The sequence below is a fragment of the Ranitomeya imitator genome, chromosome 2, assembly GCF_032444005.1.
Source record: "Ranitomeya imitator isolate aRanImi1 chromosome 2, aRanImi1.pri, whole genome shotgun sequence".
Classification (NCBI taxonomy): domain Eukaryota; kingdom Metazoa; phylum Chordata; class Amphibia; order Anura; family Dendrobatidae; genus Ranitomeya; species Ranitomeya imitator.
In genome coordinates this window covers 385,909,812-385,934,822 of record NC_091283.1, presented here as the reverse complement: position 1 = coordinate 385,934,822, position 25,011 = coordinate 385,909,812, and the positions used below count along the sequence as shown (strand labels likewise).

General features: G+C 46.7%; 1 protein-coding gene across 1 annotated transcript in view; it reads right to left on the bottom strand.

The window, feature by feature from the left end:
- The window catches only part of LOC138664107 (zinc finger protein 585A-like), a 132,613-nt gene extending 107,863 nt beyond the window's left edge, over positions 1–24,750 (bottom strand). The window contains exons 1-9 of the mRNA XM_069750534.1: positions 24,697–24,750; positions 24,324–24,473; positions 24,015–24,194; positions 20,978–21,101; positions 20,797–20,894; positions 1,070–1,219; positions 761–940; positions 555–678; positions 374–471 (exon numbers count right to left, since the gene is read on the bottom strand). Coding sequence (XP_069606635.1) covers positions 374–471; positions 555–678; positions 761–940; positions 1,070–1,219; positions 20,797–20,894; positions 20,978–21,101; positions 24,015–24,194; positions 24,324–24,473; positions 24,697–24,723 — 1,131 coding nt within the window. The 5' untranslated portion in view covers positions 24,724–24,750. The remainder of the gene's footprint in view (positions 1–373; positions 472–554; positions 679–760; positions 941–1,069; positions 1,220–20,796; positions 20,895–20,977; positions 21,102–24,014; positions 24,195–24,323; positions 24,474–24,696) is intronic.
- Between the last annotated feature and the right edge of the window lie 261 nt (positions 24,751–25,011).

Genomic DNA, 25,011 nt, shown 5'->3' with positions numbered 1-25,011 from the left:
ATAATGTCCTATGGACCCCCTTTCACAGTATTTTTTCGCTCAATCACAATATTCTCAGTACTAATACTTCTGACAAGAAAAACTGAAGAGGTTAGGAATTTTTCTAAATTTCCCTAACGACCATGCCTAGGTGAAGTGCTCAAAATTCACATTCTAATGTGGTTTCAGATTGAAAAATGATCACTTTATTTTATATTACACTAGTTATTAGTATTCTCTATGCAGGAAAGTTTCAATAAAGAAAGTGTCAGTGTTTCTAATAAATTGTCAGTTCAGTGTAAAATACTGGGGGATAAAACAAGACTGAGCACAAGACCTTCACAGATGTATACACATCATAGGGGAGATCTCATGACACCTTCTCTCCATCTACCTGATAATCCTGAGGAACATCGGGATCTTCTTGATTACAGTCCTGTGGAAGAAGAGGAAGGGGACATCTCTCTGGTGTTGTCCTCTCACTGGATAGAACTGGAGGAAAAACATACAGTGACTGACTTCATTCTTTACATACAGATAATTATAGGCCGTGTATATTTAGTCCTGTCTATTACCTGGTGATGTGAGGGGCAGGAGAACCTCCATCCTGACGTCCTGGTACAGATCTTTGTGTCCTTCTAAATACTCCCACTCCTCCATGGAGAAATAGACGGCGACATCCTGACACCTTATAGGAACCTGACACATACAATGATACCGTCATCCCCCGATCCCTCCTTAGCTTTACTGTATAATGTCCCAGCATTCCCAGCAGTGTCACCTCTCCAGTCAGCAGCTCAATCATCTTGTAGATGAGTTCTAGGATCTTCTGGTCATTGATGTCCTCATGTATTAGGGGGTGAGGTGGAGGCCCCGTGATTGGGCTCAGGGGTCTTCCCCATCCCTCAGACACAGAGGCCTGAGAGCGCTCACAAGAGGTCTTCTTCACTACTGTGTAATCCTGGTTATGGAGAGACACATTAATAAACCTCACTACAGACATTTCCAGAGTTCTCACCTTTCCAGTTCTGTCCATCTGTTATTCCCATAGATAAGAATGATGTAATGTGACATCATCAGAATCTCTCACCTCTCCAGTAAGCCGGAAGAGGATCTCTAGGGTGAGGTGTAATATCCTCTCCGCCATCTTGTCCCTGTCCCTATCCATCCTTGTAGGGTCACTCAGGAGAATTCTCTTATATAGAAGATCTCCACTGAGAGGATCCGATATTGTAGGGACCTGAATGGGGAGAAGGTGACGATGTAACATCATAAAGATCCTATGTAAGAAATCTCCGGAGCTGTTACCGGCGTCACATGATCACTACACTATATAAGGGGACAATACAAATATCTCGCTGAGGATCTGTTTATACCAAGGAAGGTGACGGGCACAAGGGGGCATTCTTTGCGTCTGGAGGAGAGAAGGTTTTTCCACCAACATAGAAGAGGATTCTTTACTGTTAGGGCAGTGAGAATCTGGAATTGCTTGCCTGAGGAGGTGGTGATGGCGAACTCAGTCGAGGGGTTCAAGAGAGGCCTGGATGTCTTCCTGGAGCAGAACAATATTGTATCATACAATTATTAGGTTCTGTAGAAGGACGTAGATCTGGGTATTTATTATGATGGAATATAGGCTGAACTGGATGGACAAATGTCTTTTTTCGGCCTTACTAACTATGTTACTATGTTACTATGTTACATCCAGTCATGGCCGCTTCCTGCCCCCGGTATAACACAGAGTCCCATTATAGTCACATACAGAGATTTATCACAGGCTCAGCACGGAGGGGGTTTATGTGCGCCCAGTAATGGGGAATCTCCAGCACCTACCTCCACCTGCAGAGCCACACACCACATATATGGCTGTTCTGTGCGCACAGGACCTGTGATCAAGTCACAGGAGGGGAGGATTCAGGGGTCACATGATCAGGGGCCTCTATGACTAGTGACCATTGTGTCATGGTCATGGTCACTATGGTCATGACACTCTTAGAAGCACCCTTGACCAAGTAGCTCCCCTCACCCTCAGAACCTCCAAGCACAGAGTGAAACAGCCCTGGCTCACATCGCAAACCCGATTTCTTCAGCGATGCTCTAGGTGTGCTGAACGCTTATGGAGGAAAACTCGCACACCAGAAGACTTCATACACTTCAAATTTATGTTAAGGACCTATAACTTTGCCCTTCACTTCGCTAAACAGACCTACTTTACCACCCTAATCTCCTCACTATAAAACAACCCCAAGAAACTTTTTGACACCTTTCACTCCCTCCTCAGGCACAAGCCCCTATCACAGACATTTGTGCTGATGACCTGGCCTCCCACTTTGTAGAGAAAATAGACAATATCCGTCAGGAAATCCGCTCCCAACCACTAAGTTCAGTGACTCCCATCCCTCCCCTCATTGCCCCTGGCTCACTATCCACATTCGATCCCATCATAGAAGAAGTAGTCTCCAAGCTCCTCTCCTCTTCTCGTCCGACTACATGCACTACCGACCCCATTCCCTCACATCTCCTCCAGTCTCTCTCTCCAGTCATCACAAGTCACCTAACAACAATCTTTAATCTCTCCCTCTCCTCTGGCATTTTCCCCTCTTCCTTTAAACACTCTATCATTACTCCATTGCTAAAGAAACCTACCCTCGACCCATCCTGCACAAACAACTACAGACCGGTCTCCAATCTCCCCTTCATCTCTAAACTCTTGGAGCGCCTGATATACTCCCGCCTTACCCGTTACCTCTCCACTCACTCCCTCCTAGACCCTTCACAGTCCGGTTTCCGCCCCCTACACTCGACAGAAACTGCACTCAAAGTGACCAATGACCTTCTGACAGCAAAACGTAACAGTGGCCACTCTCTGCTCATTCTTCTCGACCTTTCTGCAGCTTTTGACACTGTTGACCACCCTCTCCTGCTCTCTAGGCTCCAGTCATTAGGCATTAAGGACACTGCTCTCTCCTGGTTCTCCTCCTATCTTTCTGACCGCTCCTTCAGTGTTCTGTTCTCTGGCTCCACTTCATCTCCTCTTCCTCTCGCTGTCGGGGTACCTCAAGGCTCAGTCCTTGGCCCTCTTCTGTTCTCCCTCTACATGGCCCCAATTGGACAGACCATCAGCAGATTTGGCTTTCAGTACCATCTTTATGCTGATGACACACACCTATACACGTCATCCCCTGACCTTACTCCTGCTGTACTACAGAACACCAATGACTGTCTGTCCGCAGTCTCCAACATCATGTCAGCTCTCTATCTGAAACTCAACCTCTCCAAAACTGAACTACTTCTGCTCCCACCATCTACTAACCTCCTTAAATCTGACATTTCCCTCTCCGTGTGTGGCACCAGAATAACACCCCGGCAGCAGGCGCGCTGTCTGGGTGTTATGTTTGACTCCGATCTCTCCTTCACCTCTCATATACAATCTCTTGCCCGCTCGTGCCGTTTACACCTAAAGAACATCTCTAGAATCCGCCCTTTTCTCACCATGGAAACAACAAAAACCCTCACTGTCGCCCTGATCCACTCCCGCCTGGACTACTGTAATGCTCTAGTAATTGGCCTCCCCCTCACTCGACTTTCCCCTCTCCAGTCCATCCTTAATGCAGCAGCCAGGGTCGTCCATCTGGCTAATCGTTACTCGGATGCGTCCGCTCTTCGCCAGTCGTTACACTGGCTACCCATTCATTACAGGATACAATTCAAAGTACTTGTTCTCACCCACAAAGCTCTCCACAGTGCGGCACCCCCTTACATCTCCTCCCTCATTTCTGTCTATCGGCCTAACAGACCACTCCGCTCTGCAAATGACTTTCGACTAACCTCTGCACTAATCCGTACCTCCCACTCCCGACTCCAAGACTTCTCCCGTGCTGCACCAATCCTCTGGAATGCTCTACCCCAAGATATTAGGACCATCCACAATTTGCATAGGTTTAGGCGCTCGCCCAAAACACATTTGTTCAGAGCGGCCTATCACGTTCACTAATCAAAGTCATTTTATGTTTGTGTGTGTGTGTAGCCCATTCACTATCCCTATCTATTCCCCAACCCCTGAAGATGGCTGGACCATCATTGTAAATATATCATTGTAAATACACACCTGTACTTTGTATCTTCCCCACCTCATTGTAGATTGTAAGCTCTCACGAGCAGGGTCGTCTTATTTTGCTTTAATTACTGTATTGTTAACGTTGTTACTTATGACTTTTGTGTTTGAAACTATTAAACTGTAAAGCGCTGCGGAATATGTTGGCGCTATATAAATAAAGATTATTATTATTATTATCATGGTGCATTGTTTTTCTACAGTAGGGTAAACAGCTGCCATGCAGTGATGAACTTGATTGGCCAAAATGCTTATGTAAGCCCTAATGTCCAAAACATCTATCCACAGATAACAAAGGATCTAGGATGATCCAAGAAAAAATCCCCTGCCATTAATCTAGATGGTGGCATAGGAACTGTTCATCTGATGTTATAGCCCATCTGTGCCAAGGAAAAATTAGGGAATTCAAACACATTAGATGGACAACAGTCCTGTAGTCAGTTAAAATTTACAACACTGTGCACTACCTACAGTCATGGACAAAAATTTTGAGAATGAGATAAATATTAATTTTTCCAAAGTCTACTGCTTCATTTTTTCTAATGGCAATTTGCATATACTCCTGAATGTCAGAGTGATCAGCTTAACCCCTTCAAGTCGCGGCCCTTTTTCATTTTTGCGTTTTCGTTTTTCACTTCCCTCCTTCCCTGAGCCATAACTTTTTTATTTTTCCGTCAATATGGTCATGTGAGGGCTTATTTTTTGCGGGACAAGTTGTACTTTTGAACGACACCATTGGTTTTAGCATGTCTTTTACTAGAAAACGGGAAAAAAATTCCAAGTGCGGTGAAATTGCAAAAAAAGTGCAATCCCACACTTGTTTTTTGTTTGGCTTTTTTGCTAGGTTCACTAAATGCTAAAACTGACCTGCCATTATGATTCTCTAGGTCATTACGAGTTCATAGACACTTAACATGACTAGGTTATTTTTTTTCTAAGTGGTGAAAAAAAATTCCAAACTTTGCTTAAAAAAAAAAAAAAAAAAGTGCCATTTTCCGATACCCGTAGCGTCTCCATTTTTCGTGATCTGGGGTCGGGTGAGGGCTTATTTTTTGCGTGCCGAGCTGATGTTTTTAATGATACAATTTTTGCGCAGATACGTTCTTTTGATCGCCCGTTATTGCATTTTAATGCAATGTCGCGGAGACCAAAAAAAACGTAATTCTGGCGTTTCGGATTTTTTTCTCGCTACGCCGTTTAGCGATCAGGTTAATGGTTTTTTTTAATTGATAGGTCGGGCGATTCTGAACACGGCGATACCAAATATGTGTATGTTTGATTTTTATTTTATTGTTTTATTTAGGATGGGGCGAAAGGGGGGTGATTTAAACTTTTATATTTTTTTCATATTTTTAAAAACATTTTTTTTTTACTTGTGCCATGCTTCAATAGCCTCCATGGGAGGCTAGAAGCTGGCATAGCCTGATCGGCTCTGCTACATAGCAGCGATCATCAGATCGCTGCTATGTAGCTGAAATGCAGGTGTGCTGTGAGCGCCGACCACAGGGGGGCGCTCACAGCAGGCCTGCATCAGTAACCATAGAGGTCTCAAGGACCTCTATGGTTACCTTCCTGATGCATCGCCGACCCCCGATCATGTGACGGGGTCGGCGATGACGTCATATCCGGCCGCCCGGCCGGATGCGGTAGTTAAATGCCGCTGTCTGTGTTTGACAGCGGCATTTAACAGGTTAATAGCGGCGGGTGAATAGCGATTTCACCCGCCGCTATTGCGCGCACATGTCAGCTGTACAAAACAGCTGACATGTCGCGACTTTGATGTGGGCTCACCGCCGGAGCCCACATCAAAGGGGGATTCACGGCATGCGCAGTACTAGTACAGCGCATGTCGTGAAGGGGTTAACAGCAATTACTGTACTTGTAAAGTCAATATTTGCCCAGAAAATGAACTTTAACCCCCAAAACACATTTCAACATCATTGCAGTCCTGCCTTAAAAGGAGCAGCTAACATCGTTTTAGTGATTGATCCATTAACAGAGGTGTGGGTGTTGAGGACAGGGCTGGCGATCAATCAGTCATGATTAAGTAAGAATGACATCACTGGACACTTTAAAAGGAGGCTGGTGCTTGGTATCATTGTTTCTCTTCAGTTAACCATGGTTATCTCTAAAGACACACGTGCAGCAATCATTGCACTGCACAAAAATGGCCTAACAGGGAAGAGCATCGCAGCTACAAAGATTGCACCTCAGTCAACAATCTATCGCATCATCAAGAACTTCAAGGAGAGAGCTTCTATTGTTGTCAAAATGGCTCCAGGGCGCCCAAGAAAGACAAGCAAGCGCCAGGGCCGTATCTTAAAACTGTTTCAGCTGCGGGATCGGACTACCAGCAGTGCCGAGCTTGCTCAGGAATGGCAGCAGGCTGGTGTGAGTGCTTCTGCACACACTGTGAGGCGGAGACTCTTTGAGCAAGGCCTGATTTCAAGGAGGGCAGCAAAGAAGCCACTTCTCTCCAGAAATCATCAGGGACCGACTGATATTCTGCAAAAGGTACAGGGAGTGGACTGCTGAGGACTGGGGCAAAGTCATTTTCTCTGATGAATCCCCTTTTCGATTGTTTGGGACATCTGGAAAACAGCTTATTCGGAGAAAAAGAGGTGAGCGCTACCACCAGTCTTGTCTCATGCTAACTGTAAAGCATCCTGAAACCATTCATGTGTGGGGTTGCTTCTCAGCCAAGGGAATCGGCTCACTCACAGTCTTGCCTAAAAACACAGCCATGAATAAAGAATGGTACCAGAATGTCCTCCAAGAGCAACTTCTCCCAACCGTCCAAGAGCAGTTTGGCGCCCAACAATGCCTTTTCCAGCATGATGGAGCACCTTGCCATAAAGCAAAGGTTATAACTAAATGGCTCATGAAACAAAACATAGAGATTTTGGGCCCATGGCCTGGAAACTCCCCAGATCTTAATCCCATTGAGAACTTGTGGTCAATCATCAAGAGACGGGTGGACAAACAAAAACCAACAAATTCTGGCAAAATGCAAGCATTGATTATGCAAGAATGGACTGCTATCAGTCAGGATTTGGTCCAGAAGTTGATTGAGAGCATGCCAGGGAGAATTGCAGAGGTCTTGAAGAAGAAGGGTCAACACTGCAAATATTGACTTGCTGCATTAACACATTCTAATTGTCAATATAACCTATTGGTACTCATAATATGATTGCAATTATATTTCTGTATGTGATATAAACATCAGACAAACACTAATAAAAACCAGAGGGCAGCAGATCATGTGAAAATATAATTTTGGTGTAATTCTCAAAAATTTTGGCCATGACTGTACAATCATGGCCGCCATCGGGGCATTACTGCCCTGACTGGCATATGGGGCCCTGTGGGCAGAGGGGGCCCGCATCGGGCTCCGTCTTATCTGCCCATCAAGCCCGGCCCCGAAGACGCAGGTTCTATTGTTTTGAGGGCCCGCAAGGCAATAGTTAAAGCCGCCAGCCAATCGGAGGCTGGCAGCTGACGTCAGTGCGCACGTCACCAGCGTATGACGTCATTGTCATTCGCCGGCGAGTCCGCGCTGAAATGTCTGGGATGGACATCGGTGCTGGAGCACGGCCAGGTAAGAAGAAAGTGGGTTTTCTTTACACTGAATGCGGCAATCCCGGGGCAGATTGGAGACACGGGGTAGAATGAAGAAAACACAGGGGGCAAAATGAAGACAACACAGGGGACAGAATGAAAACACAGGGGGCAGAATGAAAACACAGGGGGCAGAATGACGACAACACAGGGGGCAGAATGACGACAACACAGGGTGCAGAATGAAGAAAACACGGGGTAGAATGAAGAAAACACAGGGAGCAGAATGAAGAAAACACAGGGGGCAGAATGAAGACAACACAGGGGGCAGAATGAAGACAACACAGGGGGCAGAATGAAGACAATACAGGGGGCAGAATGAATACGGGTCAGAATGAAGAAAACACAGGGGGCAGAATGAAGAAAACACAGAGGGCAGAATGAAGAAAACACAGGGGGCAGAATGAAGACAACATAGGGGGCAGAATGAAGACAACACAGGGGGCAGAATGAAGAAAACACAGGGGGCAGAATGAAAAAAACACGGGGCAGAATGAAGAAAACAGGGAGCAGAATGAAGAAAACACAGGGGGCAGAATGAAGAAAACACAGGGGGCAGAATGAAGAAAACACAGGGGGCAGAATGAAGAAAACACAGGGGGCAGAATGAAGAAAACACAGGGGGCAGAATGAAGAAAACACAGGGGGCAGAATGAAGAAAACACAGGGGGCAGAATGAAGAAAACACAGGGGGCAGAATGAAAACACAGGGGGCAGAATTTAAAAATGGGGGCAGAATGAAGAAAACACGGGGCAGAATAAAGAAAACACAGGGGGCAGAATGAAGAAACCATAGGGGGGCAGAAAGAAAACACGGGGCAGTATGGAGAAAACACAGGGGGCAGAATGAAGAAAACACAGGGGGCAGAATGAAGAAAACAAAGGGGGCAGAATGAAGAAAACACAGGGGGCAGAATGAAGAAAACACAGGGGGCAGAATGAAGAAAACACAGGGGGCAGAATGAAAACACAGGGGGCAGAATTTAAAAACGGGGGCAGAATGAAGAAAACACGGGGCAGAATAAAGAAAACACAGGGGGCAGAATGAAGAAACCATAGGGGGGCAGAAAGAAAACACGGGGCAGTATGGAGAAAACACAGGGGTCAGAATGAAGAAAACACAGGGGGCAGAATGAAAACAACACAGGGGGCAGTATGGACAAAACACAGGGGGCAGAATGAAGAAAACACAGGGGGCAGAATGAAAACAACACGGGGCAGAATGAAGACAACACTGGGGGCAGAATGAAAACAACACAGGGGGCAGAATGAAGAAAACACAGGGGGCAGAATGAAGAAAACACAGGGGGCAGAATGAAAATGTGGCCGAATGAAAACAACACGGGGCAGAATGAAAACACAGGAGGCAGAATGAAAACACAGGGAGAAGGAATGGAAACAACACAGGGGAAGAATGTGGGACACAGGGGGCAGAATGAGACACGGGAGCAGGATAGGAGACAGCAGAATGTGAGACACGGGTGCAGGATGGGAGACACGGGGGCAGGATGATACGATAGAGACAGATGGGGCGGTAGCATCATGGGACAGATGGGGCAGGATCATGGGGACAGAAGGGGCAGGATCATGGCGACAGATGGGGCAGGATCATGGCGACAGATGGAGCAGGATCATGGGGACAGATGGAGCAGGATCATGGGGACAGATGGGGCAGGATCATGGGGACAGATGGAGCAGGATTATGAGGACAGATGGGGCAGGATCTGTTGTGAATTCTGTGGCAGAGCTCCCTCCTGTGGTCACAAGTGGTACTTCGGCTGATTCTGTCTTTGAGCTTCCGTTGGTGGATGTGAGTGGTACGGCGGCTTCTGAGTTTCCTTCCTCAGGTGATGTGGTGAAGTCATTAGGTGCTGCTCTATTTAACTCCACCTGGTGCTTTGCTCCTGGCCTCCAGTCAATGTTCTAGTATTGGTCTTGCTTCCTCCTGGATCGTTCCTGTGGCCTGTCTGCTCTGCATAAGCTTTGCTTGTGTTATTTTTGTTTGCTATTTTTTCTGTCCAGCTTGCATTATTGGTTTTTCTTGCTTGCTGGAAGCTCTGAGGCGCAGAGGGAGCACCTCCGTACCGTTAGTCGGTGCGGAGGGTCTTTTTGCCCCCTCTGCGTGGTTGTTTGTAGGGTTTTGTGTTGACCGCAAAGCAATCTTTCCTATCCTCGGTCTGTTCAGTAAGTCGGGCCTCACTTTGCTAAATCTATTTCATCTCTGCGTTTGTATTTTCATCTCAACTCACAGTCATTATATGTGGGGGGCTGCCTTTTCCTTTGGGGTATCTCTCTGAGGCAAGATAGGCTTATTTTTCTATCTTCAGGGCTAGCTAGTTTCTCAGGCTGTGCTCGAGGCGCATAGGTCTGGTCAGGAGCGCTCCACGGCTACCTCTAGTGTGGTTGGATAGGATTAGGGATTGCGGTCAGCAGAGTTCCCACGTCTCAGAGCTCGTCCTATGTTTTTTGGTTATTGTCAGGTCACTTTGTGTGCTCTGAACTTCAATGTCCATTGTGGTTCTGAATTACCTGTTTATAACAAGGATCATGGGGACAGATGGGGCAAGATCATGGGGACATATGGGGCAGGAACATGGGGACAGATGGGGCAGGATGGATACTTATGAGGGCAGAATGGGAAAACATATAGCTGGAGCCAGGAATGAGATACACGGGGCCAGGCTGGGGGATATAATTACCATAGGGGCTAATTAAGGGATATTATTACTGCAGTGATGTATTTATTTTATTTGTTGAGGATACTGTTTTAAATGTGGGGGTCCTGTTACTGTGCAGAGCAACACTATGTTAAGTAAAATTAAGTAATGTGTTCCGCAAGCGGAGCTCTAGATAACTGTGTTATTTCCTGCAGAGACGACTCCTGGCTGGAAGAAGTGATGGCGATCTGTGCTGGATTAAGATGAAAAGCGAAGCTGCCCAGAGTTAACATCTGGCAGGGTGGGGGTACAGGGGTTCAGGGGGGAGCCTTCCCTTTCTTACTAGAAATCTGACTCTTTTTGTTAAACACAATAATCTAAAGCTTAATATGTCATCTATACCAGGTCCCTTGACCCCGATCTCTGACAATCCGGATTTCCCTGCGGGCCTAGATAAAATCATATTCCTCCATAAACATAAAGATAGTCATCCAATAGTCTATGATTACATCACCCCTTCATCAGTAAAACCTCTGCATTCCCTTTTTGAGGGATCAGAAACCCTGCCTGGGGTATGGCTACTTTATGAACAAATCAAAAGCTATGTTCTCAGGGTATCCACACAGGTTGATCTATTTCGACTGCTTACTTCTTTCGAGTCGGCTTGCCTGGGTGGAGACCCTCCATCACAAACAGTATCTCTCTTATATAAAATGTTCCAAGGATACCAGACATCCAAATTGGATCCTCCGGCTTTCTTTCAGAAATGGGAAATCGATTTAAATAAATCATTAATGTCAGATGACAGGGATAAGAGTCTTCTCTATACACTCAGATCCTCATTATGCGCGGACTATCAAGAGAGAGGTTATAGACTATTGGCTCAGTGGTACAGATGCCCAGATAACATTCATACTATGTTCCCAAATACCCCTGATACGTGTTGGAGGTGTTGGAAGGAGAGGGGTTCGTACATACACATTTGGTGGTCTTGCCCATCCATTAAAGGTTTCTGGGAGGATGTTTTTGACCTTCATAATAAGTTATCTATGCACAAAGCTCGACCCACAATAGAGGTGGCCCTGCTATCTATCTGTGATCTTTCCATAGCCGAATTTAAGAAAGGCCTCCTCAGACATTTCCTGACAGCGGCAAGCAATTTAATACCCTGCTACTGGAAGCAGACGAATTTCCCTTCAAGATCCGAGCTTGTGGCGGAGTTGAACCACCTCTTTAGAATGGAGCAACTGGTTGGTCAGGACACCGGGACTTTGGATAAGGTCCTGAACATATGGGCCCCCTGGATAATGTTTAGGGAGTCCGCAGGACTGACCACGTGGCTCAGTGGAGTATCTGACTCAAACCATTAATTTCTTTGGATATGGTCTCTTGGGCTGTGAATTAATACGCATTAATATTATTTCCAGGTTGAGTTGGACGGAATTGCGGAGGCCGGATCACCCCCCCCACACACCTTTCCCCCTCTTGTCTCTTCTTCTCTCTCTGTCTCCTCTTACTTTCCTCTCTTTGTCCGTTAATTGTTGTATTAGTTATAAATGTGTTATGGATATGAATAAGATTCCTCTTTCAAATGTTACTAAAACAGCCCCCCCTTTTTTTTTCTTCCAAAGAGGGGCAATGGATTCTTTGTATGTGATTGTAGAGTAATGTTTATTGCATTTCTTTTGATTACAATGTTAAGAATTCATATGTCTTCCTAAATTGTACCAATTTGCTATTATTTCACCCTAACGGTATCTGTATAAGTGATATCATTTAATAAACTTGATTTACACAGAAAAGCGAAGCTGAAGGAATACATCTAGAGACATCACTGGTGAGTCAGTGTGTTACTTGTACACTGACACTATACACTGTATACTATATACAGCGGTCCTGTGTACAATGTCACCAGTGATCACTGTATTACTTTTACACTGACACTATATACAGAGCTCCTGTGTATAATGTCACCGATGATCACTGTATTACCTGTACACAGACACTGCATACTTAGTACAGATCTCCTGTGTATAATGGCACTTTTGGTGATAGTATTGTGTTTTTTTAATAAATGATTAGTATTTTAATATTCAGTCACTATGTGGTGGTAATATGTTGTCCAGCCATGGTGTAGCGGTATTTGTTTCTTGTATGTGGTATTATTCGTCACTAGGGTTGAGCAAAACGGATCGGACAAATTTGAAAAAAAAAAAAATCGCCGACTTTCGGCAAAGTGGGGTTCGTGAAACCCGACCCGATCATAGTGTGGGATCGCCCATGAGGTTGACGATCTTCGCGCCAAAGTCGCGTTTCGTATGACGCTTTCAGCGCCATTTTTCAGCCAATGAAGGAGGTTGCAGAGTGTGGGCAGCGTGATGACATAGGTCTCGGTCCCCACCATCTTAGAGAAGGGCATGACAGTGATTGGCTTGCTTTCTGCGGCATCACAGGGGCCATAAAGGGGCATGCACGCCGACCGCAATCTTGCTTCTGCCGATCGTAGCATAGGGAGAGGTTGCCGCAGCTGCATCAGAAGAAGGGATATAGTTAGGGAGGGATTAACCCCGAAACTGCTTCAATTGTCTGATTCAAATTGTCACAAAGTGGATCTACGTCAGTTTTGTTAGTTTGTCGTATATCAGCCAGCCACGTTCTGCCACTTACATTGTGTAGTGTTATATACTGGGCCTGAGTTTTGGTGCAGTCTCCCCCCCAAAAAAGGGAGATTAAAATTGTCACAAAGTGGATCTACGTCAGTTCTGTTAGTTTATCGTATATCTTCCAGCCACGTGCTGCCATTTACATAGTGCAGTGTTATACAGTGGGCCTGAGTTTTGGTGCAGTCTCCCTCCCCCCCCAAAAAAAAGAGATTAAAATTGTCACAAAGTGGATCTACGTCAGTTCTGTTAGTTTGTCGTACATTAGCCAGCCACGTTCTGCCACTTACATTATGTAGTATTCTACACTGGGCCTGAGTTTTGGTGCATTCCCCCCCCCAAAAAAGGGAGATTTAAATTGTCAAAAAGTGGATCTACGTCAGTTCTGTTAGTTTGTCATATATCAGCCAGCCACACTCTGCCACTTACATTGTGTAGTGTTATACACTGGGCCTGAGTTTTGGTGCAGTCTCCCCCCCAAAAAAAGGAAGATTTAAATTCTCAACAAGTTTATATACACCTTCTACCTTGTTTTATAGTACCATATAACGGTTGTTATTTTGGTTACATTTTCCCAAAAATGAGGAAGTCTGGTGGAAGAGGCCGTGGGCGGTCGTTGCCAGCTGGTACTGATGGTGGTGGTGGTGGCGGAGCATCTGGTGGTAGTGGGAAAAGCAAAATAGCACCTAAGGCTCGATGTGTTGAGCCAGCGTCATCGTCTGGCTACACAAGGCCTCGAAGGTTCCCTTATCTGGGAGTAGGAAAACCGCTTTTAAAGCCGGAACAGCAGAAAAAAGTTTTGGCTGTCCTTGCTGACTCAGCCTCTAGCTCTTTCACCTCCTCTTCAGAAAGTTCCAAATATAAAGCAGCGAGTCGTCAGTGGATGCTCCCGGTCAGGAACAAGTCGCTTCCTTGAGTCCTTCACCCAAACCAAAAGTGAAGGATGCGGCAGGCGACACTACAGTTTACTCCATGGAGCTCTTCACACATACCGTGCCTGGGTTAGAAAGGGACATTTCATGTATCTGTAACCATATAGGTATTTGGATATAGCTGTAGAATGGGCCCCCAGGGTCAATTCCTCCTGTGGGCCCCAGACACCCCAGTCCGACGCTGGTGCCTGGGTTAGAAAGGGAAATTGTTAACAGCTCATTACAAGATGAATCGGACATGGAGTGCACTGATGCACAGCCACAGCTAGATTATTATGCTGTTCCATTCACCCAGATCACTGCATTGCCCTCGCAGTGTACTGAGCCAGAATCTGACTCTGATGAGACTATGGTGCCCTGTCCCGAACGCTATAGCACATTACACGGTGACACAGAGGAAGGTGCACATGACATTGAAAAGGAGGTGATAGATGACCCAGTTGTTGACCCAGATTGGCAGGCATTGGGGGAAGATGGTGCCGCTGCCAGTAGCTCAAAAGTGGAGGAGGATGATCCGCAGCAGCCATCTACATCGCAACAGCTTTCATTTGGCAGGCCCGTATCTGGCCAAAAACGTTTGTCAAAAACAAAAACAGTTTTAGGAAAGCGTGGCCATCCGGTGAAAGTAGCACAGCTTGCAATGCCTGAAAAGGTGTTCCATAGTAGGAAGAGTGTAGTGTGGCAATTTTTTAACCAAGATCCGAATGATCAGTGCAAAGTTATCTGTAAGAAATACTCAAAGACCTTTAGCAGAGGGAAGAATCTCCAAACTTTAAATACAACATGCATGCTTAGACATTTAACCAGCATGCACTTGCAAGCCTGGACTAACTACCAAACGTCCCGTACCATTGGGGCACCTGCTCAGAATGAAGGTAGTCAGCAACGCTACATTGCTTCCCTCACTGTAAGCCCACCGGTTAAACCACCAGCAGCAAATATGGAGGTATCATCTCAAGGCCGAAGCTGTCAGGGAATCACAAGGTTCTTGGTAGGAAACACTGTATGTAGGCCAACAACAATAATACCATCACCAACCCTCTCTCAATCTGCCATGTCCACCACCACCTCCGCTAGTTCCACCATATGCAGCTCTCCAGTCCAGCTCACCCTATAAGAGACTCTCGTTAGGAAAAGAAAGTACTCATCCTCTCATCCGCGTACACAGGGTTTGAACTACCACATTGCTAGACTAATCTCGTTAGAGATGATGCCCTACCGGTTGGTTGAAAGCGAAGCTTTCAAAGACCTGATAGCCTGCGCAGTACCACGCTATGACCTACCCAGTTGGCACTTCTTTGCGAGAAAAGCCATCCCAGCCCTCCACCAGCATGTCAAAGACCGCATTGTCCATGCACTGAAGCAATCAGTCAGTGGAAAGGTGCACCTCACAACAGATGCATGGACCAGTAGGCATGGCCAGGGACGTTACGTGTCCATCACGGTGCACTGGGTTAATGTGGTGGATGCAGGGTCCACAGGGGACAGCCAAAGTGGGACAGTTCTGCCTAGCCCACAGTCTAGGAAACAGTTGGCTGTAGGCGTTCGCCACCCCTCCTCCTCCAGAAGCAAAAGCTCGTCCACAGAGCGCAGTCGCACGACCACTCCATCCGCAGCTGCCAGTGTGCAGGTGTCCCATTATCGAACAGCTAGTGATAAACGTCAGCAGGCTGTGTTAGAAATGAACTGTTTGGGCGACAACAGACACACCGCGGAAGTACTGGCCGAGTACGTGCAGCAACAAACTTAGTCATGGCTGGGCAGTGTACATCTTGAGGCAGGCAAGGTAGTCAGTGATAACGGAAGGAATTTTATGGCTACCATAGCCCTTTCAGAACTGAAACACATACCTTGCCTGGCTCGCACCTTGAACCTGGTGGTGCAGTACTTCCTGAAAATTTATCCGGGGTTACCAGCCCTGCTCCTGAAGGTGCGAAGACTTTGTTCGCACATCCGCCGGTCGCCCATACACTCCAGCCGTATGCTGAACCATCAGCGATCGCTGAATCTTCCTCAGCACCGCCTAATAATCGACGTTGCAACAAGGCGGAACTCCACACTGCACATGCTTCAGAGGCTGTGCGAACAGAGGCGTGCTGTAATTTATTTGTGGGAGGATACACATACACGGGCAGGCAGTTGGATGGCAGACATGGAGTTGTCTGGTGTTCAGTGGTCGAAGCTACAAGACCTCTGTCAAGTCCTTCAGTGTTTTGAGGAATGCACACGGCTGGTAAGTGCAGACGAAGCCATCATAAGCATGAGCATCCCACTAATGCGTCTGCTGATGCAAAGTTTGACGCACATTAAGGAGCAGGCGTCTGCAGCCAAGGAGGATGGAAGCCTTGACGACAGTCAGCCATTGTCTAGTCAGGGAACTCTCCTGGACGAGGTGGCGGACGAAGAGGAGGAGGATGATGGGGATGAATATTTATAGAAGGAGGATACTTCTCAGGGGGCAATAGAAACTGGTGGCGTTGCAAGGTCAGGTACAAGGTTTTTGCGGGCCACAAGTGATGTTCTTTTGCAAGAAATTGCTCCTCAACCCAGCACAAGCAGTGAATTGACACCTGGAACATTGGCCCACATGGCTGAGTATGCCTTGCGTATCCTAAAAAGGGATCCCATTTATCAAAATGAAGACCGATGACGATTACTGGTTGGCCTGCCTCCTGGATCCACGATATAAAGGAAAATTACAAAATATCATGCCACATGAGAACCTTGAACAAATAATGGCTACCAAACAAGCAACTCTTATAGACCGTTTGGTTCAGGCATTCCCAGCACACAGCGGCGGTGATGGTTCTCACACGAGCTGTAGGGGGCAACATGGCAGAGGTGTTAGAAGTGCACAAATCCGAAGTGGCGTTGGACAGAGGGGTTTTATGACCAGGTTGTGGAGTGATTTCGCAATGACCGCAGACACGATAGGTACTGCTGCATCGATTCAAAGGACAGGAGACAGAATTTGTCCAGTATGGTTACGAACTATTTTTCCTCCCTTATCGATGTTCTCCCTTACAGGTCATTCCCCTTTGATTCCTGGGCATCTAAAATAGACACCTGGCCTGAATTGGCCGAATATGCATTACAGGAGCTCGCTTGCCCTGCTGCTAATGTGCTATCAGAAAGAGTCTTCAGTGCTGCTGGTTCATTACTGACCGAAAAAAGGACACGTCTGTCTACCCGAAATGTTGATGATCTATCCTTCATTAAAATGAACCAAAGCATGGATTTCAAATTATTTTGCCCCACCTTCCCCTGCTGACACGAAGCTTGCCTGAAAAATGTCTTGCTTTTGGCCTCCTCTTACTGACTGCTCCAATTCCTCCATTTGCAGCTGCTGAATGTCCACCATAGGCCATTTTTATACCTCCCTAAATGGGCTGACTCCCCCCACAGGGCCGTGGTCACCACTTGGCGCAAGCACCCGTGCGAGTGCCGTTTGCCTGGACAGGTGGGTGTGCCCACTCTTGGGCGACGGCACTGGCACAGGGTCCCTCATAGTACAATGAAGTGTCTCTGGCGGTGGTAGTGCACAACCAACGTCAGACACACCATCGTAATATGTGGGGTCCTGTGCCAGTACCGCCGCCCACGAGAGAGTGTTCCCCCCCAGCTCGAACAGTGCTCTACCACTTGCAATACTTACCTCTCCCTGCTCCACAACTGTGTAGTCTGTGCTGTTAAATCCTTCAATGGCACTGCCAATACAAATTGTTGAAATGGTAGATGATAGTTAAAATATACAGGGGCCCTGGCCTCCATTTAGACCAGTTAATACTTTGCGCCAACTACCACTGTCTTCTACTCAGCAGAGGAGCCCACCCCTGTACCTAGCTATGCCACCTGTTTATTTATGAACAATTTTTTGGCAGACATTTAGCACACTTTATTATTTGGGCATACTAACTGTGTCAGCCACTCATTACAGTTGTCCTCCGCTGAACAAAGCAATGCCGCCTTGTTAGTCCTGTTACCAATTTTGAACTGCATTTAGCCTACTTTTTTATTTTGAGCCTACTAAGTCTGTCTGCGCCACTCATTACAGTTGTCCTCCTCCACTGAACAAAGCAATGCCGCCTGTGTACTCCTGTTACCATTTTGAACTGCATTTAGCCTACTTTATCATTTGGGCCTACTACCTGTGTCTGGCTGTCAGCCAATCATTACAGTTGTCCTCCTCCACAGAACAAAGCAATGCTGCCTGTGTACTCCTGTTACCAATTTTGAACTGCATTTAGCCTACTTTTTTAGTTTGGGCCTACTAACTGTGTCTGCGCCACTTGTTACAATTGTCCTCCACTGAACAAAGCAATGCCGCCTGTTTAGTCCTGTTACCAATTTTGAACTGCTTTTAGCCTACTTTTTTATTTTGGGCCTATATCTGTGTTTCCTCCTCATCCTGCCCATTGCCCAGCCACTGCTAGATGAGTCTGCTGGTACATTGACCCAGACCACTACATTCCCCTTGCACTCTACACAGCCAGAATCTGACCCTGCTGAAAGCCAGGTTCCGCTTACTATACCACCTTCCATGGGGACGAAGAGGAAGGTGCAGATGAAAGTGCAGGTTCCTTCATCAGGTGGGGGGGCATACTCATTGGCACTGGCACAGGGCCCCTCATAGTAAGCAAAAGTGTCTCTGGCAGTGGGAGGCGCCACCCGCCGTCAAACACACCGCCGTACTATGAGGGGCCCTGTGCCAGTGCCAACTAGTGGGCCCCCCCTGCTTGCTCAGGATCACAGCACTTGCAAAGTTGAAATACTTACCTCTCCCTGCTCCACCGCCGTGACGTATTCCGCGTTTCCTGGGCCCACGAAAATCTTGAGCCAGCCCTACCCCCCACAACTTTAACCAAATGACCCCCTGTTTTCAATGCTTATCTATTATTATAAAGTAAATTAAGATTGACAAGCTTAAGAAATAAGAATTGATGTTTTTGGCATTAAAATGGACACTGTAGCTGTTTTCCTGTCATTCACTCACTGCCGATTTCACCAAACCCGACTTTTGACAAAGTCGGGTTTCGCGAAACCCGACTCAATCCTAAAAAAGTAAAAGTCGCTCAACTCTTTTCGTCACCATGTGGTGGTAATATGTGGTCTTGTCATGGTGTGGCGGTATTTGTTACTTGTATGTGGTATAGGTCACTGTGGTGGTAATATGTGGTCTGGTCATGGTGTGGTGGTATTTGTCTCTTGTATCTGGTATTATTCGGTCACCGTGGTGGTAATATGTGATCTGGACATGGTGTGGCAGTATGAGTTCCTTGTATGTGGTATTACAGGTCACTATGTGGTGGTAATAGGTGATCTGGTCATGGTGCAGTGTATTTGTCCCTTGTATATGATATTATTGGTTATATTAAAAATTGAAAAATAAATAAAAATATACCTAAATTGTATTGCATATTTTAACAAATTTTTAATAGGTTAGCGTAGAGTAGAGCTCAGCCAAAAGAGTCTGCCTTGTTGTGGTGGCAGATTAGAAAAATCTTTTGGCTAAAACAAAAGCTGCTGGCTATATGTGTGATCTGGTGATGGGAACTGTTAATGTGTGATTGGTGAGAAGTGAAGTTTTTTCAAGAAAGAGAGGTGGGACTGTGGACAGTTTAAGGGGGTGGAGGCGGGGCTGGGGTGGAGCCTGGGCGGAGTCTCAAGGGGCCCCGAAAATTTTGCCAGTATGGGGCCCTGAAATTCCTAATGGCAGCCCTGCCTACAATTTGTAGTGCAGTAGTATCCATGCTACGCAGTGACGAAGCAGTGACCCAGCAACGTTTCAGACCAAAGTCTTTTAATGTGTTCACTTGACAGCATTAGTGTCCACCTCACAGCATTGATGTCCAACTCACAGCATTACACAATACACGATATCCCCTGGATCGCAGCCAAGAAATATACCCTCCAGTTTGCAGTCAATAAACATGCCAGTCCAACTCCAAGACCAGTTGCCGTGGGCGACTGCTCAGCTATGCTATGTACGCTGTGAGTGCCTGGCATCACAGCTCCCCTGGCTGTTTGGCTCCGCTTGCCTGTGTTGCCTCACACAGGTGGAGCTCTGCAGAGCCGACTGCTCTGCACTCTAGCAAACACCAGACTGACACTAACTCTGAACTTGACACACGCAAATATTTTACTGCAGGGCTTTTAATCAAAGAACCTGTAGCCTTCGGCCACATAGAAAACCAGGCCAGGAAGGAAACGGACTGCCACACTACCATCCTGTAATCAGTTTCAAAACAAAAGTCCGTCTGCCCTAGACAAATAGCTTGTCCAAGACTAATACTCAGTTTTATTTTTCATTGCAATCACAGCTACGCCTGTGACTGCAATGCACTCCCATGGCCTCAATGCGCCTCATTGCACATCCTGGTTCCTGGTGGAAACAAACAGCAACCCTCACATGTAACACCAGTCACTGCCTCACATATTATTAATATCTTCCGCAACAAATCGTGTGGGTCCTATGGATCCCCTTTCATTGTATTTTTTTCCCTCAATCACAATATTCTCAGTACTAATACTTTTGACAAGAAAAACTGAAGAGGTTAGAAGTTTTTCAAAATTTCCCTGACAACCATGCCTAGGTAAAGTGCTCAAAATTCACATTCTAATGTCGTTTCAGAATGAAAAATGATCACTTTATTTTATATCACACTAGTTATTAGTATTCTCTATGCAGGAAAGTTTCAATAAAGAAATTGTCAGTGTTTCTAATAAATTGTCAGTTCAGTGTATAATACTGGGGGATAAAACAAATCTGATCACAAGACCTTCATAGCCTTATACACATCATAGGGGAGATCTCATGACACCTTCTCTCCATCTACCTGATGATCCTGAGGAACATCGAGATCTTCTTGTTTACATTCCTGTGGGAGAAGAGGACGGGGACATCTCTCTGGTGTTGTCTTCTCACTGGATAGAACTGGAGGAAACACATACAGGGACTGAATTCACTCTTTACATACAGATAATTATAGGCCGTGTGTATTTAGTCCTATCTATTACCTGGTGATATGAGGGGCTGGGGAACCTCCATCATGACGTCCTTGTAGAGATGTTTGTTTCCTTCTAAATACTCCCACTCCTCCATGGAGAAATAGACGGCGACATCCTGACACCTTATAGGAACCTGACACATACAATGATACCGTCATCCCCCGATCCCTCCATAGCGTTACTGTATAATCAGGGCCGGCTTCAGGTTTTTGAGGGCCCCAGGCGAACGAGTCTCAGTGGGCCCCCCCTTTAACACATACCACGATTCATGATGCACAGATAAGAATCAGCCCACGCCACGCAGTATATAACACACTAACACAGCCCACGCACGCAGTATATAACCCACAGCCCACGCACGCAGTATATAACCCACAGCCCACGCACGTAGTATATAGCCCACGCACGCAATATATAACCCACAGCCCACGCACGCAGTATATAACCCACAGCCCACGCACGCAGTATATAACCCACAGCCCACGCACGCAGTATATAACCCACAGCCCACGCACGCAGTATATAACACACAGCCCAAGCACGCAGTATATAACACACAGCCCACGCACGCAGTATATAACAGTGTTATATACTGCGTGCGTGGGCTGTGTGTTATATACTGTGTGCGTGGGCTGTGTGTCATAATAACACACAGCCCACGCACGCAGTACAGTGGGGCAAAAAAGTATTTAGTCAGTCAGCAATAGTGCAAGTTCCACCACTTAAAAAGATGAGAGGCGTCTGTAATTTACATCATAGGTAGACCTCAACTATGGGAGACAAACTGAGAAAAAAAAAATCCAGAAAATCACATTGTCTGTTTTTTTAACATTTTATTTGCATATTATGGTGGAAAATAAGTATTTGGTCAGAAACAAAATTTCATCTCAATACTTTGTAATATATCCTTTGTTGGCAATGACAGAGGTCAAACGTTTTCTGTAAGTCTTCATAAGGTTGCCACACACTGTTGTTGGTATGTTGGCCCATTCCTCCGTGCAGATCTCCTCTAGAGCAGTGATGTTTTTGGCTTTTCGCTTGGCAACACGGACTTTCAACTCCCTCCAAAGGTTTTCTATAGGGTTGAGATCTGGAGACTGGCTAGGCCACTCCAGGACCTTGAAATGCTTCTTAGGAAGCCATTCCTTCGTTGCCCTGGCAGTGTGCTTTGGATCATTGTCATGTTGAAAGACCCAGCCACGTTTCATCTTCAATGCCCTTGCTGATGGAAGGAGGTTTGCACTCAAAATCTCACAATACATGGCCCCATTCATTCTTTCATGTACCTGGATCAGTCGTCCTGGCCCCTTTGCAGAGAAACAGCCCCAAAGCATGATTTTTCCACCACCATGCTTTACAGTAGGTATGGTGTTTGATGGATGCAACTCAGTATTCTTTTTCCTCCAAACACGACAAGTTGTGTTTCTACCAAACAGTTCCAGTTTGGTTTCATCAGACCATAGGACATTCTCCCAAAACTCCTCTGGATCATCCAAATGCTCTCTAGCAAACTTCAGACGGGCCCGGACATGTACTGGCTTAAGCAGTGGGACACGTCTGGCACTGCAGGATCTGAGTCCATGGTGGCGTAGTGTGTTACTTATGGTAGGCCTTGTTACATTGGTCCCAGCTCTCTGCAGTTTATTCACTAGGTCCCCCCGCGTGGTTCTGGGATTTTTGCTCACCGTTCTTGTGATCATTCTGACCCCACGGGGTGGGATTTTGCGTGGAGCCCCAGATCGAGGGAGATTATCAGTGGTCTTGTATGTCTTCCATTTTCTAATTATTGCTCCCACTGTTGATTTCTTCACTCCAAGCTGGTTGGCTATTGCAGATTCAGTCTTCCCAGCCTGGTGCAGGGCTACAATTTTGTTTCTGGTGTCCTTTGACAGCTCTTTGGTCTTCACCATAGTGGAGTTTGGAGTCAGACTGTTTGAGGGTGTGCACAGGTGTCTTTTTATACTGATAACAAGTTTAAACAGGTGCCATTACTACAGGTGATGAGTGGAGGAAAGAGGAGACTCGTAAAGAAGAAGTTACAGGTCTGTGAGAGACAGAAATCTTGATTGTTTGTTTCTGACCAAATACTTATTTTCCACCATAATATGCAAATAAAATGATAAAAAAACAGACAATGTGATTTTCTGGATTTTTTTTTCTCAGTTTGTCTCCCATAGTTGAGGTCTACCTATCATGTAAATTACAGACGCCTCTCATCTTTTTAAGTGGTGGAACTTGCACTATTGCTGACTGACTAAATACTTTTTTGCCCCACTGTATATAACACAGCACAGCCCCGTGACGTAGTATATAACCGCGGCAACACCTAAAATGGGTGACACTGGCTGAGATCAGATTTGGAAAGTAAAAGGGTCAGTCACGCAGCAGACCCAGGCTCAGTCAGCAGCAGGCTGCCTGCATCCCATTCCGATTCATTCCCCCCCAGCCCCCGCAATGCGCAGCGTTGGGGTCAGGGACCGTCACCGAAGACGAGTCACTCACAGTCACTGCTGCTAGCCTTCGCCGGCCCGTCGCCCTCGTTGTGGATACACAGGAGAGGGCACCGACCGTGCACCTCCTCACTCACTGCAGCTGCTGCTCGACTTCTCCTGCTTGGCGCTGCTAGACCTGTCCTCTTGTCCTGGATGGTGGCTCTGTCTTCTTGCTCTTAGGATGACAAGCCGACCGGAAGTAACAGGACAGATGACCCAGTGCCGCCCGGAAGTGACTCTCTCTGTATTGTGTATCCATGGTGACGGGCCGGCGGAGGTGAGTATTGCTGCTATTGCAGCTGCGCAGCGCCAGGCGCCAGCAAAACGGCTCAGACAGAGCTCTGTTGTCTGCCCCCTGCTGCCGAGGTGCCGCCGGGTGCCGGGGATGATGAGGGATTTGATTACTGTACACACACAGCAGCAATGTAGACAGTGACAGTGTGTACTACCATAAATGGGCCCCCCGTCTCGCCAGGGCCCCGGCATTTGCCCGGGTACGCTGGGTGCTGACGCCGGCCCTGTGTATAATGTCCCAACATTCCCAGCAGTGTCACCTCTGCAGTCAGCAGCTCAATCATCTTGTAGGTGAGTTCTAGGATCTTCTGGTCATTGATGTCCTCATGTATCAGGGAGTGAGGTGGAGGGCCCGTGATTGGGCTCAGGGGTCTTCCCCATCCCTCAGACACAGGGGCCTGACAGCGCTCACTAGAAGTCTTCTTCACTACTGTGTAATCCTGGTTATGGAGAGACACATTAATAAACCTCACTACAGACATTTCCAGAGTCCTCACCTCTCCAGCTCTGTCCATCTGTTATTCCCATAGATAAGAATGATGTAATGTGACGTCATCAGAATCTCTCACCTCTCCAGTAAGCCGGAAAAGGATCTCTAGGGTGAGGTGTAATATCCTCTCCGCCATCTTGTCCCTGTCCCTATCCATCCTTGCAGGGTCACTCAGGAGAATTCTCTTATATAGAAGATCTCCACTGAGAGGATCCGATATTGTAGGGACCTGAATGGGGAGAAGATGACGATGTAACATCATAAAGATCCCATGTAAGAAACCTCCGGAGCTGTTACCGGTGTCACATGATCACTACATCCAGTCATGGCCCTGTCCTGCCCCCGGTATAACACACTGTCCATTATAGTCACATATAGAGATTTATCACAGGCCCAGCACTGAGGGGGTTAATGTTCCCTCCGCCCAGTAATGGGGAATCTCCAGCACCTACCTCCACCTGTAGAGCCGCACACCACATATATGGCTGTTCTGTGTGCACAGGACCTGTGATGAGGTCACAGGAGGGGAGGAGTCAGGGGTCACATGATCAGGGGCCTCTATGACTAGTGGCCATTGTGACAAGGTGCATTGTCCTTTTACTGTAGGGAAACAGCTGCCATGAAGTGATGATCTTGATTGGCCAAAATGCTTCTGTAAGCCGTAATGTCCAAACATCTATCCCGAGATAATAAAGGGCCCAGGATGAGCCAAGAACACATTCCGCCATTACTGCCCCTGACAGGAAGGAGACATGGATTCCTGCTGC